At 48.6% G+C, this 17693-nt stretch overlaps 2 protein-coding genes across 6 annotated transcripts in view; both read right to left on the bottom strand.

The window, feature by feature from the left end:
* The window catches only part of SIN3A (SIN3 transcription regulator family member A), a 55200-nt gene extending 50894 nt beyond the window's left edge, over positions 1 to 4306 (bottom strand). The window contains exon 1 of one of the 3 annotated variants that reach the window (XM_015597702.2): positions 4278 to 4306. The gene's annotated coding sequence lies outside the window, so the exon portion shown is untranslated. Of the gene's footprint in view, positions 1 to 61; positions 393 to 4277 lie in introns of those variants that run through there. The other 2 variants (XM_006922601.3, XM_015597701.2) reach the window with 2 other exon arrangements.
* A 7765-nt stretch (positions 4307 to 12071) lies between these two features.
* The window catches only part of PTPN9 (protein tyrosine phosphatase, non-receptor type 9), a 67836-nt gene continuing 62214 nt past the window's right edge, over positions 12072 to 17693 (bottom strand). For all 3 annotated transcript variants that reach the window (XM_025040337.1, XM_006922600.3, XM_025040338.1), the window contains 4 exons: positions 16548 to 16626; positions 15276 to 15426; positions 14667 to 14874; positions 12072 to 13925 (listed from right to left, as the gene is read on the bottom strand). In XM_025040337.1, the coding sequence (XP_024896105.1) occupies positions 13711 to 13925; positions 14667 to 14874; positions 15276 to 15426; positions 16548 to 16626 (653 nt within the window). In that variant the 3' untranslated portion in view covers positions 12072 to 13710. The remainder of the gene's footprint in view (positions 13926 to 14666; positions 14875 to 15275; positions 15427 to 16547; positions 16627 to 17693) is intronic.

The raw sequence follows: 17693 nt of genomic DNA, 5'->3' as shown, positions 1-17693 counted from the left end.
CTCCCGCCCGGCGGCTCTACGGGAAGCCGAGGAGGTCAGCCCCCCCCCTAAAAATACACACCCTCGGGTCCCGTGTTACCCGCCAACAGGCTCCCCGCTCTGACCCCGGCCCAGCGTGCTCTCACCGCAAAGCTGCTTCGGCCGCTCCTTACTGCGTGTCCCTCTCGGCGTGAGCCTTGGGCTCAGCAGGGAGGCCCCGAGAACAGTACGGAGCATAGGCCCGCCGAAGCGGACTGGCAGCCTCCTCTCCGCTAACGAAGCAGTCACAGGCCCAGGTGCCCAGACTGGGAAAGAGGGAGGGAGGGAGGGAAACTGGAAGGGGGGAAGGGGAGGGGGGGAAGATGGAGAAACCGTCTCCGCCGCCTCTACCGCCGCGGCCGCTTCTCTGTTACCCGGGAAATCCCGCCCACTCCGCCGGCCCGCCCCGCAGAGGAAAGACTCGACTTCGCTCCGCCACAGGCTGCATTATCCGCCTGTCAAAGGTTTAGCCAATCGTTCTGCCGTGCCTGCTGACTGCCCGCCCCTTCCCCATCTGCTGGGAGGGGAGGGGGAGCCGCTCACCTTCTCCACGCCCCTATTGGCGGGGAGCGTCCCTAACTCAACCCCGCCTATTGGAGATGAATTGCTGAATCCCACCCCCAAGCCGCAACACTATTGGAGGGAACAGGGAAGCTATTCACGTCTCATTGGAGGACTCCACATATCCCGCCCTGTGCCGTCTCAGCCACAGGCCCAACAAGTCAGCTCCCGCCCTCGCCGGTCATCGCATTGGAAGGCTACCCCTAGCTCGCCCGCTGCCCTAGGAAGGTAAGTAACCGATGTGGGGTAAAATGTCGGTAAGTAAGACAGAAGCCTCCTACCACACTGCCGGGCCATGCCCCGCCCCCAACCATTGGATTGGATACCTCGTGCCCGGTAGAAGCCTCCATTGGCCAGGATGCCCGTCTAGGAAGGGACTGACTCCGCCCTGCGCGAGGAGGCTGAACCTTAGCAGTCCTTTTGTGGAATGTTTACACTAGAGACAGCGCAGAGAGTTCCAGGGCCCGAGACAGGAGGAGCCGTGGAGCTCAGCAACCGAGATCCAATCCCTAGTATTTGAAGGGGAGAGGCAGCAGCATTACCACCCTGGAATGCCCCCTTAAAGAAAAAGAGAACCTCATCCTTCCAATGCCGTTCTCTCTTTACAATTTACATTTCCACACTCTGCCTCCTGGTAAACACAAATATCCGGAGCAGCCACAACTCTCTACAGTAAGTAGAGAACAGAATTAAGGATTGTAACCAGAGCCGAGAAATAGCCCCAGGGGATGCCAACCCGCTGCTAAGGTGGCTACACACTTCTAACACTGACACTCCCTAAACCTGAATAAGCAGTCTTAAAAGGGCGGAGATAACGAAAATAAAGGCAGGGGCCTAACAGCCACCGCCCTGGCAAGCCTCCGGAAGGCGGAGCATGAAGCGTAAGGAAGTCGGCGATCGCCAAGGTAGATCTCGTGGCATCCTCAGACTCAAAGAACTGAGGAAAGAGTCCAGACAGGCATAATTAAACCACCCCACACTTAAAGTTTAAAAATTCCAGATTCGGGGACAAAAGATAGTAAGAACGGCTATTAACCTCTTCGTTGGCAAATGAGTATTAATGGCAGTCCCTAGGCCTTCTGTAAATTATTGTGCCTCGAACACAAAGTGCTTGCAGTACATAGGTTTTTATTCATCAATAAGGCGGAGAAATAACGCTGTCTTGCTTTGGAGGGCGCTCAAGGAGCGCAAGGAGAGGGCGGGACTAGAGTTTCCCGCTCTCCAGCAAGAAAGCCCAGTCCACAAGTGGCAGGCACCAGGGGAACGCGGTCCTGTTTTGTCCTCCCTACGCAATCCAGCGGAGACGGCAAGAAGCGAGAGCTTGCAACAGGTGGGCCGGACTCCAAGGATGGCTTCGAGCCGCAAGGACAAGGCAGCCGTGAACGCCATGAGCGGCCGACAAATGGGAACAGCCTCGCCGGAAGCCAAGCCCTGTCCCAGGACGGAGCTCTAAAAATAAGTAACACCGATGAAAGCGAACCCCAGGCCAAACCCTTAGTAGGTTTCGAAAAAGCGGCACTTCTGCAGAGCTGACCGAGGGCTGCCTTTAACTCTGGGTCGTCCCCACTCCTTGGACTGGGTGCGACAACTGCGCTCCCACCTGACATCAAGAACCACTTCGAACCCAAGCAGGATTTGGCCACCCCACGACTTCTCTGTCAACAGCGTATGAGCTGCCCTAGATTCTGTCTAAGGCATCCAGGCCAATTCTAGGTTGTTTAGTTTTAGATAAACCCTACAGCTAAGGACAACGGCTGCTTTGCGCTGAGAAGAACACACACGTCCGCAGCGTTCTCGAGCGTAAGCTCAAGGCTATCTTTGGCAGTCAGGGGGCGCAAGAATAGCCAAGCCGTAGGGTCAAACCTTTCTTTAGTACTTGGCCCGAAAAGAGATCCCACCGCCTACAAAACCCCCGAGCTAAGCCCTCCAAATCCATTCCACACCCTCAACCCCTAACTTATTCGCAAAGGCTACCAGATCTCGAGCCTTGAAGGAATCATTGTATTATCAGCTCTCTCCGCCCCGCCTTGCCAAGGGCTCCAAGCCCGGGACTTCCGCGCGGGAGGGCAGTTTGAGGAGCAAGGCGGGCCTCACACATGTGCGGAGCGCGCACACAACCCAAGGGAGGGGGCGGAGAACATAGGTGGACTTGCCCCTCCAAGCTCGCAGCGCCGGAGGCGGGACTATCCGCCCCACCAATCAGGAGTGGGGGCGGGACCTTGCGCCTCACGTAAGCCGCAGGAATCTTCCCTCCGCCCTTCACGGAAAAAAATCCTAGCAACTTAAACTCCAGCCCGGCCTCCGATAGGCGGAGCTCGGGCGAATGTCAGCCAATTGATAACCGAGAAGGAAAAAAGGTAGTCTCATCCAGCCAGTGGAAGACAAGAGAAGGCGGGCCCTTGGAGGAGCCGGAGGTGGGTGGAAGACAGAGGAAAAGGCCCCGCCCCCTAGCTGTCCTCGGCGCCAGTTGCACAAGCCATCGTCGGAGTAGATAGTAAACATGATAGGTCATGGAGTGGAGGCTAGAGTGGCCATGCGCTCTATGGGCCCAGGCCCCTGCGACTTCTCTACCGGCGGCGCTCTGCCCGACCGCAGCGGTTCGCGCCGGCGCCCCGCCTACCAGCCCGCGGCCGCCATCCCGGCTGACAGGCGCGCCCCCCACGCCCCTCCCCGCCCGCTGATGCATTTCCTTTTCCCGAGTCCGAGCGTGGAGACTGTTTTCCCAGTTTCCGACCTTCACTGCCCCTTTCAGGCCATTCCCTCGTGGGCGCGCTCACACGCCCGGCTCCCGCCCCCTCCACCGCCTTGGAGTGGGCGGGGAAGGAGGCAGCTCCTTGTTTGCCGGATCAGCTCTAGCACAGGTCAAATCTGCCGAGTTTCTGGAGGTTTTCCACACCCCCGGGTCGAGTTCCTCGCGGGCTCGCGGCCTGGCTGGTTCCGGCGCCGATTACCGGCTCCACCGCCATGGCCAGGAGTTCCGAGCACCTAGATCGACACGGGGGGCTCTTTCCGGTGGCCCCTCCGCCCCTGGCCTCCCCTTCTGCCAGGCCTGCGTTGCTCCCGCCCCCAGAGTCCATAACAACCGCCCGCCGCGCCTCTCTGGAGCGCGCCCATCACCCCCTCCGACAAGTTTGCGGACATAAACGAAACGCTCGGGGTGGCTGCGGTTCTCGCCCTGCGTGGTTAGCGGAGAAAGCTGCTGGCCCCGCTCGCTCGCGAACTCTAGTATCTACCCACTCCGGCACCGACGGCTCAGGCCGCCGAGCCCGCGCGCCCCAGCCTGGCCCGGTTCCTGTCGGTGTGCGGATCTCCCCTTTTTTTTCTTTACAATCATTTTTAAGGCATTCCGGGAGCGGGGGGAAATCTTCTCCTGCCCGCCCCTTACCCAGTCCACCACCGCCACCTACCAGTGAAATAAACTAGGCAGCACGGCCGGCATACTGGTGACCCCGGGCCGGGCCGAACCCCTCCCCACAGATCCCGCCCGGCTGGGAAACACACTGGCGAGCAGGCGGCGCCAGGAGCTCTCCTTCCTGGCCTGCCCCTCGCCTCCTTCGGACTCCGAGCCTCCCCTAGCTCCGTCCCGGAGCTTACGGCGCCCGCACCGTGACGGACCGGCCAAAGCTATGGGCCAGCGAACTAGCCCCCCAAATGCCGGAGATTAGGGAGACCAAATTAAAAGCAGCTGTTTAACATACCTTGCGAGCCAGGCGAGGAGTCCTGAATGGGGGGGAACGCCCCCCGCCCTCCATTGGCTCCCAGGCGCTCGCGTCAGTCAACCTCGGTCCGCCTCCTCCCTTCGCCCCACCTCTTCCCTTCATTGAACGCCCCCTCCTCCAAAAATTAATAGAGATAAACTCGCTGAGCGTGGGAGGGACATCTGTGGCAGAGTCCCCTATCTCTCCGGCACCGCTGCCTGGAGTTTAAGGCCCTTAGACTGGAGGGAGACCACCTGGAACTTGATCCATTGGGTGGATGGGGAGGAGGAGCTAGTGGGGCTATCCCCTCCGCCCCCCACACTACGTTTAGAAGTGGGCAGAGGGAGGCTATAGGGACACCCTAGCGACTGGCTGGAATGTCTCGGCTTCTCTGGCTGTGTTACCTAATCGTGTATGGCTTATTCTATTAGGCGCCTGCCTTAAAAATGAAAGCACTGTGTAAGCAGGAAGATCTGCGTTCAGGGCAACAGGCACTTGTCTGAGCACCTACCACGGGTGAGGCAGACACATTCATACCGCCCCGGCTACTGGGTACGATTACAGAGACTGAATGAGATGCTCGCTCTGTACCGTCCAAGAGCTCTGAACCGAGCCAAGGAGATGCTACAGAGAGCTAAGGTAAGGCAGAAAGGTATGTATATATAAATAGGTATCCATGGGACCTCAGAGCAGGGAGATTATAGCTGAAGAAAACTGGGAAAGTCTTCACGAAGAGGTGGCACTCAAGTTGGGTCTTAATAATTTCATCGCGCAGAAATGGAGGAGCAAGTCATTTTCAACAAAGGGCACAAAAGAGTAAATGCAAAACATTGTTAAGGACCTTCAAGTGTGGCTGTAGTCATGAAAGTCAGGATTGGAAAGATGGAACCAAGTGGCAAAAGACTTTAACACCTGGTTAAAATTCTTCGACTTGCATTGCAGAATGTGCAAGCAGCATGGTCATGGGACCACAGGCCCAGAACTATGGTTTAAGATGCTCAACATCCCAGTAGCTGGATGTATTCTAAGGGCAGGTTGAGCGAGTGTGCCTACAAGCAGCAAGGTGAAGCACAAAGGCTGTTGTAATACTAGGTTTGGAGACTGCAGAGGTACATCTTTTTGGGAGAGGTACGGGTCAGAGGAGCCAAGAGGTTTCTTTTTCTCTCCCAGCCACCCAATTCAGAAAGCCTTCAGCAGCTGTCAAGTCAAAGCTCTAACTCAGATTCCTCTTTGAATCATTTGCAATGTTTGTCATAACTTTCAACCAAAAGGAGTTTATGGGAGACAGAGGCTACCCCACACCTCTGTGCTCAACAGAGCTGAGCCTGAGGCCAGGGCATACAATGAGTGAGTAAGAAAGACTTGTTGATTGAGGTCTCCAGGAAAGGAAGTTAGTTTGGATGAGATGGTGGGGCACAGAATGTGAAGGGCCTTAAGAATCCTGTGGTCAGAATGGGGGCCTACTACCAGTTAGGCTGTCCCAGCAATTCAGGTGAGATGTAATAAGGACTTGATCAGGGCAGTGGCAATGGAAAGCAAGAATAAAGAAGTAGAGATGTGTTTGAGGCTCAAGGGTACTGGGTGACTGATTCAGTGGAATTAAGAGGGGAAAGGAATCAGTAGCCTGGTATTTGAAGAGGGAGAAGAGCTTGAGGCTAGTGGTTAGGTAATCTGGGTTCTAGATTTAGCATGGCCAGTAACTGGTGGTACATCCTTAGGCAAGTCCCTTCCTCCCTTTGGGCCTATTCCTCCTTGTGAAATGGGGTTGGAAAATGGAAAGAAAGACAGGCTCTAAGGACCCTTCTTCCCTCACTTAGAGTTTATGGAGCTGGAGGGTCAGGCGGGGAGGGAAGCTTGACACTAAGAGGGAAGGTGGGAAAAAATATTGATTTAGAAAGGGCAGTGGGTCATTTAGGTGCAGTGGGGACTAGAATTTTGGTGGTAGCTTGATGGATGGAATCTTGAGGGATAGGATGTGGATAAAGAAAAGCCAGGAGATAAGGACTGTGTATTCAGTGGGAAGCCGAGCACCTGATAGGGCCATGGAGGTTGAGGTTCATTCTCAGACTGGAGGCTCCTTAGGGTGAGAACCAAGTTTTACTATATCAGAACAAAGATCCCCTGATATCTGGGGCCCCATCTCAGATTCCTGCTCTATTTCCCAAGAAGCTGTGGCCTAGATGTGTGAATGTGAGATGAGGCAGAGTGGGAGAGCAAAAGGAACATTAGTAAGAAGTTGAGTTCCATGGTTCCCGCTTAGTCTCTTATCTGTGGATCAGCCTCCTGTCCTGTACAAGAGTAAAGTAACAGCAATCCTTGCTCTGTTATGAAGATCAAATCTAATGATATTTAATACACTTAGGTTCTCAGCTTCTGTGGAGGCCAAAGGCCCAAGCATTTGACTGTAAGCCTATGGTATACTGTGAATGAAGTTACTTATGGAGTATTTACAACTAGAATAGTTAATCTCACTCAAGAGAACCACTTTGCTGACACTCTACCTTCCTAAGTGCACCACCCTGGTGAAAATCCCCTCCTGAACACCCTTAGATTGAACTCCTCTGGGACAACCACTGTAATTCACCTGAGCCCCCAAGTGCCCATAACCCCTTGGAAGAGGTCCAGCAATTGTATCTGACTCAGTAGTACATTGATGCCTACATAGCACAGTGAGTACCAGACTCTAGGAAAGTATTTGATTTGGCAACATTGGCCTCCAGCTGCTCTAAAGATTGCATCCACCCTACCTCTTCCCTACCCTATTAGTGAAGACAAACCAGTGAATGAATTTAGGTGAGGGCCTTCTTCGGAGAAATCACACTGAGAAGCCAGGTTGATTCCCAGTAGGCCTCTTGTTTGAGTGAGAGATTACTATCCTGTTTGTAGTTGAGCAAACTGAGGCTCGGAGTAGTAGAGTGACTTGCCCAAGTCAAGTAGCCAAGGAAATCTGTCTGGGCCCAAAGCCTGCACTTTATCCAATTCCCAATGTGCTGCCTCTATACACACTAGGGCCTATGATCCAGGTTGGGGCTTCTGGAGAAAAACAGCCTCCCTTCTTTCTCCACCCTCTTTACTTCCCTATCTCCAAGAGGAGTCTGTCCCCAGATCATTCTAAAAGATTCCTGGCCCATCCAAAAATATAATCCTCAAAGAAGCAAGATTTGTCTTCCAAGCACACATACACACATGTGTTTTCAGCTCACGTATACTCAGTAGTGTCATACCTTCAGACACCCTGTCTCACAGGCACTCACACGCCCTCCCTCATTTACAGAAAGAACCCACTCACAGTTCTTTAGGGTACTTATGGTAGGTGGTGACTAAGACATTGAAGGCCTGCACTTCAGTGACTGTCAAAAATATGTGAGTGCCATTGCCCTGACAGAACTTCTTCCAGCCAGACCATTCTCGGTTTCCAGGCAAGGGGCATCTGAGGCTTGATCCCCACCCTCAACCAAAATCACCCTATAGGTTCAAGGAGAAAACCCCAAGCTATCGGTCAGAATCCCAGTTTAGCTGGATGTCTTTGGCAAGTCATTTATTTATCTCTTTTTACTTTCTTATCTGTAAACTAAGAATAGGAATACCTACTGCAGTGGGCTGTAAGATTAAAAATAAAATATGCTTAGCATTTAGTCAAGAGTTCTCAGACCTTTTTCTCCTTAATCCTGTTGCCACACCCTCTTCACCCGCCTGGCCATTCAAATGCAAAGTCACTTTCTGGTGCTGCAGTCAGAGATAAGAAGCCAGGACAGGCCCAAAGGACCCAACAACCCCACTGTGTGAAGAAACTCCATTTCTCAAGCAACCAGCTGGCTTAGGGTGTACATATTCCATACTTCTGGTTTCTGGGTGGCTTTGGAGGCTTGGAATCTTTTAGTGGATTTTAAGACTGCTACGCACTGCCTTGAAGTGTCTTCCCCTTACTGACCATTAATTTACCCTCTGGGTCACTTCTAGCCCAAATCTAGAAAACAGAAAAAACAATATGTTCCCCAGTTTACTGGACTTTATTTTCAAAGTGCTTCCTTTTGTCTATCAGTTGCTTCTTGATTTTTTAAAGCAGCGGGTTCCATTGTTCAAATGAAATCTTTGAATCAGAGGCCTAAGTAAGAGAGAAAGGTGGGCCTTGCTTTGGTAAAGTGGGGACAGCCCAAGCATTGTTGTCTCCTCCCTGTCAGCCCATGAAGACCACTAGTGAACTTACATTTCCAAATCCTGTTTGTTCATTCCAGCCACTCCCTATCTCTTACCAGTCTGTGAGAACATAGCCTGGCCTTGTTGGTTTCCTTTATTATTCAAAATCTTTCACAGGCTTTTCTTCCTCCATCCTCTCCTGAATGTTGGTGGCTCCCAAGGGTCTCTTCTCTTATTGTCTTCTTCAATCTTCTGTTCTCATCCACTTCCAAGGATCCTAGCTTCTATCTAAACTAAGCCCCCAACTGACATCTCTGGCCCAGAATATGCCTTGAACATTAGACTCCGGATGTTCACTGGCTGCTGGCCACATAATAAGGTATCCATTAAAGGTCAAGTAAGTAAAACAGAGACCCCACAGATGAACTGGCTGACCTAGGCTCAGCCATGCATCTGGCCAGTCATGAAGTTTGGACAACTACATTAACTTAGAGAAGCAGCCAGGTTTTGATGTGGGATGAGGGAGAGAAGGAAGTCAATCTGGAGTAGGGGAGGAGCACTGTACCTTTTTTGACTATTTGTTGTCTACATCTGTCTTGCTTTCCTACTTTCATCTTCATCTCATCCTAACTAACAGGAACATATTACCTTAAATTGTTGAAAAACTCAGTGTCCATCCAACACTCCTAGCTAAGATTCTGGTGTAATTAGTCTACCTCGGTCCTTGCCAGAAAAAATATGGGTATTTAAGACTGCAGCATGCAGACTTAGCTTAAACGGAAGGATTTTACAAAAGCTATGGTGACAGATGGAGAGAGGTTAAACATTGCAACAGGTTTTTGAGTGCTAGATTTCTATTTGTGAAGATCCAGTCTTCTCTATGGTTAAGAGTAGTGTAGTTGAAGACACTTAATACTCACAACTGTTGTGATAACTATAGGGCAGATATCTCCCAAGAGAAAATCTGTTTCTCAAGCTGGTGGGAGTCTTACTTCCTGACATTGGTAAGCTAACAGTGGTCTGTGGGTAGTGACCAACACCTGTGACAAATCTTAAGACCTTGGCTGGGAGCTCTGGGTCCTTAGTCAGTTCATTCCATGTTTCTGAGTCACTGAGGCTTTAAAACATAAAAGCCTTAAAGGCCTATGGGTTTGTTGGTTGATTATAAGGAAGACTTGACCTGCTTTCCAAGTTGGGGGACAAGTAGGAAGGGAATACAGGAAAGTGACAGCAGCTTGAAAGCGACTTTGAAAACAAGCTAAAACTGGAGATTCCAAGTGGGAGCTGACCCAACTGGAGAAGAGCTTTATGGTTCCTCTGCAGGCACACTGTCCAACAAAGGACTAGAGGCTTAAGAGTTGGAGGGCCTATAGTACAATCATCTAATGCAGCCCTTTATTTCACAAAAGGAAGTTAGAACTTAGCTTGGGTTGAGTGGTGAGACCTCAAAATTACTGAAGAGTTCAGTCACTCTAGGAAGGCTTTTCTACCTGGTCCATCTCCCTCCAGGTCTGATTTGTGAATTTCCCTATGTGTAACTGGTTGTCTCTAGAGAAGGAAAGCCTTTATAGGCAAGAGTCCCATCTTCCTCAAGCTATGATGCTAAAATAGTCCAGTGTCCCAAGAACCAGTCCCGTTCTGTCATTTACCTGCAAATGGTGACATGGAGATTGACAATGGTGGGCCTCCAAGGTTGAGGATGCTGGGGAACCCTTCACCTCAAGAGTCCTATCCTAGCTGACAGGGATGGGCAGGATGAGTGGACCAATGCTAGAGGGAGTAAAGCAGGTAAAAAAACAGCAGTCAAATTAAAAGTACAAGCCTGAGTTAGCCCACAATGCTCTCTCTCCCCTGAATACTTTTTCTCCATCTTATGTTCTCAGTGGTACACTCCAGCATTTGACTGGGTTCTCTTGCTTTGTTTACCAAATATCCTGTGTGAAAGCCTTGACTTCCTGAACAGATTAGGGGCTTCTTCTGTCTTCCCCTTTCTTTATCTCCTTTAACACCTAGCACAGGTAGGCTCACACTGAGTATTATCTTGCCAATGGTAAAAGCTATAAGTAAACTATAGCAGGGGTGGGGGAGGTGAGGGGAGAGCTATTGATCCTTTTCTCTTAGATTTGGAAGATATCAATTTGCTAACCTTCCTGAATCAGGAACATGGACAAACACAATGCTTCTGAAAGCTAGCTCATTCTGTCACTCACTTAACCACGTACTGGGTAGGATCCTGGAATTTGCATCTTTATGGAGCTCTTATAAGTGATAACCTCAATCAGATGTGCCATGAGGAACTCATGCTTGTAACGTCTGAATTTAGAGCAATGGGTTACAACCTCTTCAAGTAAATGACAGTTCAAGTCTACCTTTTCCAGATCTTTTACTATTAATCCTGTTTCCTATGTATTTCTCCAACCCCCTAACATCTCTGACTTTCCAGATTTCAAGTATCTCTGTTCACTTCTTATGCTTGCTTGCCCCCAAGATAATAGAGGCTCATCCAGAGAAAGGACTGGTTTAATCTTTTGCTGTACACTTCAGCGCTTGATTAAGTTAAGAAACTCAAGAAAAATTTGTTAGCAGATCAGGAGATGAATCCTTACAGGGAGTCTAGTGTAGTAGTTAACATTAACAGCAGGAACTTTGGAGTCAGATGGTTTGGGTTCTTGGCAGTGGCAAATTAATTTTCCTGTGCTTCAGTTTTTTTGTTCTGTCAATACTTACCTCAAAAGGTTGTTCTGAAAGTGAATGAAATACCTAGAAAGCACTTTAAACAGTACCTGGAACAGAGTAAGCACTCAGTAAATGTTAGCTGCTATCACTTTTAAGAACACCCCAATATCTGTACCAACTCCAAGCCAGAACAGTCCCCCAACTAGGCAGGCTGTCACTGGTAAATAGGGAGCAGCTACATCGCCATGGGGAGTGGTCCTACATGGACAAAGCTTCTGGTTCCATTCTGAGATGCAAATGACTCAAGATCTTCCCACAAAGCCCAGTGTACCCATAGGTATGGAGTTTCCCTGGGAGAATCACCACTTTGGTACTCTGCAGACCTGAAGATCCTACACTCTAGGAGGTCCTATCTGGGAGAATCAGTCACCAACTCTGTCACCCTTCTAGTCTACTACATGCATCATGGGCTTATGATCAATTACTTGGAATTTTAAGAACTGTTTATACTCAGAGAGAGCTACAAAAAAACCCTCTGGTTTCCAAAAACAAAACTTTGTCTTGATCTTTGCGAGACAGGAATGCAGTGAAGAAGCCAAAGGCTTTGCTTTCTAAGCAGACCAACTTGAGCTCCAGTTTTAGAGCAAATCACTATAATACTCTGGATCTTACCTGCCTTATCTGTAGAGAAACAGAATGGAGGGAGAATAATTTCTAACTGAATTATTGTGAAGTTTGAATGAGGTAATGGGGGGAAAGCACCAAGCATAAAGATTGGTACCCAAGCAATTAACTGGTGTTGGTTTCTTATTTCTGCTCAGAGCTAATGGCCTACAGAAAATATGGGTGGCTCTCAGACCTGAAAGTCTCAGATACTGAGGCCTTGGGTCCCTCCCTGCCTCCCCATCCCTCCCAGACCAGATCTGGACACCCTCCTCACCTTCCCAGCCCCACACTGCTACCAAATTAATGAAGCTAATAGGGTTTGATCATGTTGGTATATTTATATGTAAATACAAAACTGTATCGGTGTAAGATATTGAATATGAACATTTACAATTATTTTCTGAATCTGACTCAGTCCATTGACATTAAATACAAAATGAAAAGATTGTAAAAATAAGAACATATACATTCAAAGAGCTTATTACAGTATAAAATTATTGAGGTCTGATCAGCTAGCTGCCAACCTCATCTGTGATAGGGGAATGTTTAAGGGTTCCTGGGATTTTTTGGGAGGGGGAATGTAGAGTGCTAGGGACTCTTGATTCCATCCCTGGCATATCAGGCTGGGTAGGATGGGAGCAGACAGGGACAGGTTGAGTGAATGGGGAGAAAATAGTAATTACAGGGGACTGCCTCACCCAGTCAGGAGTTAAGCTTTTTATTAACACAAAACTTGAGCTCCAGGGTCTGGCAAGCTAATAGGCAGAAAAAGATGGGCATCTGAGTCAACAGGGCCAAGATGCATAAGGAAAGGAATCTTCCAGCAAAAGAAAAATGGGCCCCCAACTCATTCTTCCAGGGAGAGCTTCTCATAGTAGTCTCCTCCCTCTCATACCTGAGCTCCTTCTTTTTCCTTCTAGGACAGTGTACCGATTACTTTTGGCTCTGGCTGCTCAGTGAGTTCATCTCTACCCCCAGACCCCAATCCCTAAGTGATAGCGAGAAGAAAGAGAGGGTCTGGAATCACAGTGGAGGTCTATTTGCAAAATCGGCAAAGTAAACAAAGGAAAATCATTAGGTAATGGCAACCCATGCTGTATTAAACCAGTGTCACCACAAACCAGTATTCTTGGCTCTAACAGGCAGCATCCTGGAGAGAGCTAAGTCATTATGTAAGGATGAGGGCCTGTGGCAGGAGCATGGAGAATGGATGTGTGTGTGTCCTCTTCCACCACTCTGCGGTCTAACAACGGGAGACATGCACTAGTCCAGGATAAAAGGGAGGGTCCAAGAAGCAATGACTCCTGAATTGCAACACGGAACCCCAGGAACTTCTACAAAGGAATAACTCTGTGTATATGTATTTATAGAATACAACCATATTATCACATACAATATATATTATAACACACATACATGTGGACCCATACACTTAAGTGCACATACACACACACACACACACAGAAATACAGAAAAGACTGGAATACACGCCCTAGGTATAAACGTGCTTGGCACTCGGGACGTTTTCTAGAATATGTAACTTGGTCAAGCTTTCTGGGAAGGAAGGTGGATGCTCACCAAACCTCCCCATCAAATCCTAGCAAAGGGAAGGAATGAGAAAGAGACCTCCAGAAAGAGAATGGCATTGGGAAAGGGGGGAGTTCCTTCCCCACTTACCTTAGGGCCCCTGGCAAAAATCAATAGCCACAATTTGGTTTTAATAAGGCACAGTTCGATAGCAGGTGCTAGGAATTAAGAACACATTGCTGCGGCCCTTTCTAGTGACAATTTCACCATATCTATCTAGCCAAAGGGAAAGGCTGCCTTGCGTGCACCGGGAGACACAAGAGGTTGGTCCATGGCTTCAGCGTAACTGATGGCAACCTATAGGCTCAGCGATGTCCAGGGTGGTTTAAAGGAAGGCTGGCCAGCATGTAGGAGGCTCATGGGACAGTTACTGACCCTCCATGGCCAGGAGGTTGTGGCTGGAGGACACCATGCCCTCCCTCTCTGCGAACTCCAGGATTGCCTTGTAGCAAAAATAGTACTGCTCAGGGGTCTGGATGCTGAAGGCCCTCTGGGTCCTCATGCGGGACACCGTCTGGAACACATTAAGGGTACCAAGCTCCTCCAGCTGTGCCAGGCAGATGTCCAATGAGCAGAAGGTACCTGAAGGAAGGAAGGAAGTGGTCATACCTGATCTATCTCTCCTCTCCCCTCCCTCTACCAAATAACCCAGGCAGGACTGGATAACTGAATTCAAAGGCAAGGGACCTCAGGCCTGAAAAGACTCAAGGAGGAGTGCACAGTGAGTGCCAGAGTCCAGAGAAATGAGAAGGCCTTTTGTCTTTCAGGATGTATATGGAAGTAACAGGAACAGTAGGTGGGAAGGTGACAATCCTAGATAGGACAGCACTCCCACACTGGGCTCTATAACTTCTCCGTAGAGATCTAATAATACAACCATATTCTTCCTGACCTTCTCCAAAAGGGACCTCTGACTAGAAAGGCCAGTGGTCCCTGTAATGCACACCCCCTTAAGGCAAAAGCTGCTAACTGGCTCCAGAATGGAGAGCACAGAACAGGGTGGAGATGTCCCCAAGGAGGGGGATGAGAAGGAAGCAAAAGCCCAGCTGAGCTCTCTGGGACACCCAGGTGACAGTGATGGGTTCAGAAAATAATCATGCTGATGGGATGTATAAAGCATCCCCCAGAGGATATGGCTTGTGAGTGTATATTCTGGCCAGCATACTTAGCACTAGGAATACCAAAAGGACATTAAAGAAGAATTTTTCATGGCAATTCAGCACCAATGGATTAAATTTTCCCAATCTGGCAACAAAGAGCTTGTTATCTCTCCTTCACCATTACTGCCTCTGGAGGCTCCGAGAGCTGCACCAGGTGTATTACCTGTCCTGCCAATGCCTGCACTGCAATGGACCACAATGGGTGGCTCAGGGCACTGCCCTTTGGGACGCACTCCCGTACTGCTGACAGCCAGCCGCTGCTGGCTCCTGACCGCTCTCAAGAAGTCAATGAGGGAAGCTGCTGAGGAGGGGACACCATAATCTGGCCAGCTCAGGAACTGAAAGTGGGTCACCTGACGTTTCTGCCGCTCCTTGGACAGAAAAAGAAGCAAAAGTTAGTGAGGTCACTTCTGCTAACTACCTTAGGCTTTTCTAGTTCTCAAGCCCCTGGGATCTCTACTATCAAGGTTCCTGCCTAGTACTCTCAACTTTCTCTACAACTGCTTCTCTACAAACCCGAAGGAAAGGTTAAAGGTCTGCAGAAGGCAGAATTCCTATTTGTAGGACCCAGTTTTATTCATAAGTAATGCCACTGTGGTGTTGAAGTAATATGGCTCTATTGGCTTTGATTTGACTATCCTGATCCTGTTCCCAGAATAATGGAAGCAACTTTCAAGTTCCCTGGAATCCTGCCTATTCTCTTTAGAGATTTTCTTTACAGTAAAGAGTCTCCCCTAGCTTCAAAAATGAGAAAATAGAAACCTGGATTTACCTCTGTGTTATGAATTTCTAGCGTTGTTTTCTTGTAATGGTTCATGTCCTCCACGCCTAGATTGGTCACTGTGAGGAAGCCAAATCGGATCCGAGAGTCTTTTTCTAAAGGCCAATACTGGCCACACTTCCTCCTGCCGCCCTCCTCAAAGCTGAAGACACACAGAGCAAGGTAAGCATTCCATCCTTCCTCTCCACAGCACTAACCCTGCCCTCTCCAGGACCTGCTGTACCCCTAGGCAGCAACATCATCTCTTGAATTGCTCTTGTCTAATAATACTCTTGCTTCTTGAAAGAAAGGGAAGGAAACCTTCATTCTAAACAACGGCTAAAGTTTCTGCATGTACTCATTTAGCAGACATTTACTGAGCACCTGCTATATCATTTGGCCCCTTTCCTGATACCTCTTGGCACTCCTCACATATCTGGGATAAATACTAGGTGGACAAAGAAAGATAGTAAAGAAAATGGGGTGGGCCAGATTGAACTCTCTGCCGTGTATCTCAGTCACTGTTCATTCTTTTCCCCAATAAGGGCCCTTGGTTGATAGAGGAGTAGGAAAGGCACAGCTCCTGAGATACCAGCAGGTTTGTGTAAAGGCCTAAAGTCCACCTCACTAGTCTTCAGTGGCTCCAAAGTACTCCAAGGTGGTACTTCTTTCACGATCTTTCTCCAAATCAAAGATGGCTGTAACAGTGCCACGAGAAAGGGAACTGGGCTAACACTCTCGTTAATTTATTTCTCCTCATCTGATGATGAGGACAGTAGTAATACTAATGGAATAATAACTCCTGAAGTTTTGGCAGATATGTGACAAAATTTTCAAAAATATTCCTTTTAATAAGAGCTTCCTGCCTAAATGAGCAAAAAATGCTAGAAAGTAACAGGGCAAGGAAGAGCAAAGAGGAACTGTGGTGATTCAGACACCAGGAAGACAGCTGCCCTTTGGATATATGGACCAGATTAACAGTGAATTGCTCATGTTTCCTAATACTTCCTTAAGTGGATGAGGCCAGGACCTAAGAATAGGCTGCAACTGGAATAGGGTCACCAGAGCACCATGGATTAATTGACAAGTTAGATCTATCAATCTCCACCATACCCTGGCTGTGTTAACTTTGGGTCAGCTAAGAAAAAGCAAAAACAGCTCAAATTGTTTGCCACGGCCTTCCTAACCCTCATTATTTCTAAAAGCTAAACTCTACTCTTTTGAATCACCCATGCTTAGGGACAGGGTAGGAGCAGAGTGTGAGAAGAAAAGAGATAAACTCACCGAGTGGTCATGACAATCACCAAAACTTTTTGCTCCCATACCATAAGCCAGAAATCACGATAGGTATTCTCCAAAGGGCCTGGAATGAAAGGAGAAGACAAGGTACATGACCCTGGGAAGTATTTCTTTTCTTTTTAGGCTCTTTAGTTTTTCTCCCAACTACTAACTCCAAAGCACAGATGCTGGCTCTCTGCTCTTCTCGCTATATCATTGCTATTCAGCGTGGCCCCTTGAACCACCAGCACCAGCATCATATGTGAGAGTTTTAGAAATGCACATCTGCATTTTAACAAGATCCTCAGATGAAATTGTAGGTAGGTTACAGTTTGAGAAGCACTGTTAGAGATAATCTCTCAAAGCCTTAACATTAGGGCTTCAGCTATCACTTCCAGACTGCCAACAGTATACACATCTCTAGCTGTTTTCATCTCATCTAAGCCTTATAATACACCAGTTGCCTACTGAACCATTCCCTTTCTGTGTCCCATCATCTTCTCAGATCCAACATGTTTGCAAGTCAGTCTCCTCCCTCAAAACTAGCTTGCTTTCTCTACTTTCCCATCTCTGTTAATAGTACTGGCATTCTTCAATCATTCAGTCTTAAAGAGTTGTCAGTCAATTCTGACTTTCCCATTTTCTTTATCTCATAGAATCAGTTACCAAGTCCCAGAGATTTTTTGCCTTTGAATTGTTTTTGGTTTTTATCCTTTGCCCCCATCCCGATCTCCCTGCCCAATTTCACTGCCATGAGGACGACATCAGCTTTTGTCTGAGCTAATGTGCTACCATTTTGGCTTACTTTTCTAAACAAAGCTCTCTCTTCCAATCTATTCTGGATACTCTGGCCAGTTTAATCTTTCCAAAAAACTGATTCATCTACTTCTATTCCTTTGCTCAAGCTGTCTCTCTCACCTCTAAGGCTGTTCACTTTCTACCCATTTTCAAGTGCTGCCTTTCTTGAAGCTTTCTCTGACCACCACATTCCTTGTAGATCTTCCTCTGCTCTCAGATCTTGATGGCACAACTGGATGAGAACACCTTAACCATTTACTATATATGGTCTTACATCAGTCATTTTACTTTGTGAGAATTACTCATGTCTCAGCAAACATGGGGCTGAGGGCAAAGGCCATGTCATCGAATTCT

This window comes from Pteropus alecto, unplaced genomic scaffold (genome assembly GCF_000325575.1).
Source record: "Pteropus alecto unplaced genomic scaffold, ASM32557v1 scaffold38, whole genome shotgun sequence".
Classification (NCBI taxonomy): Eukaryota; Metazoa; Chordata; class Mammalia; order Chiroptera; family Pteropodidae; genus Pteropus; species Pteropus alecto.
Note: the sequence above shows the minus strand (reverse complement) of the source record. Positions and strands in the feature narration are given on the sequence as shown.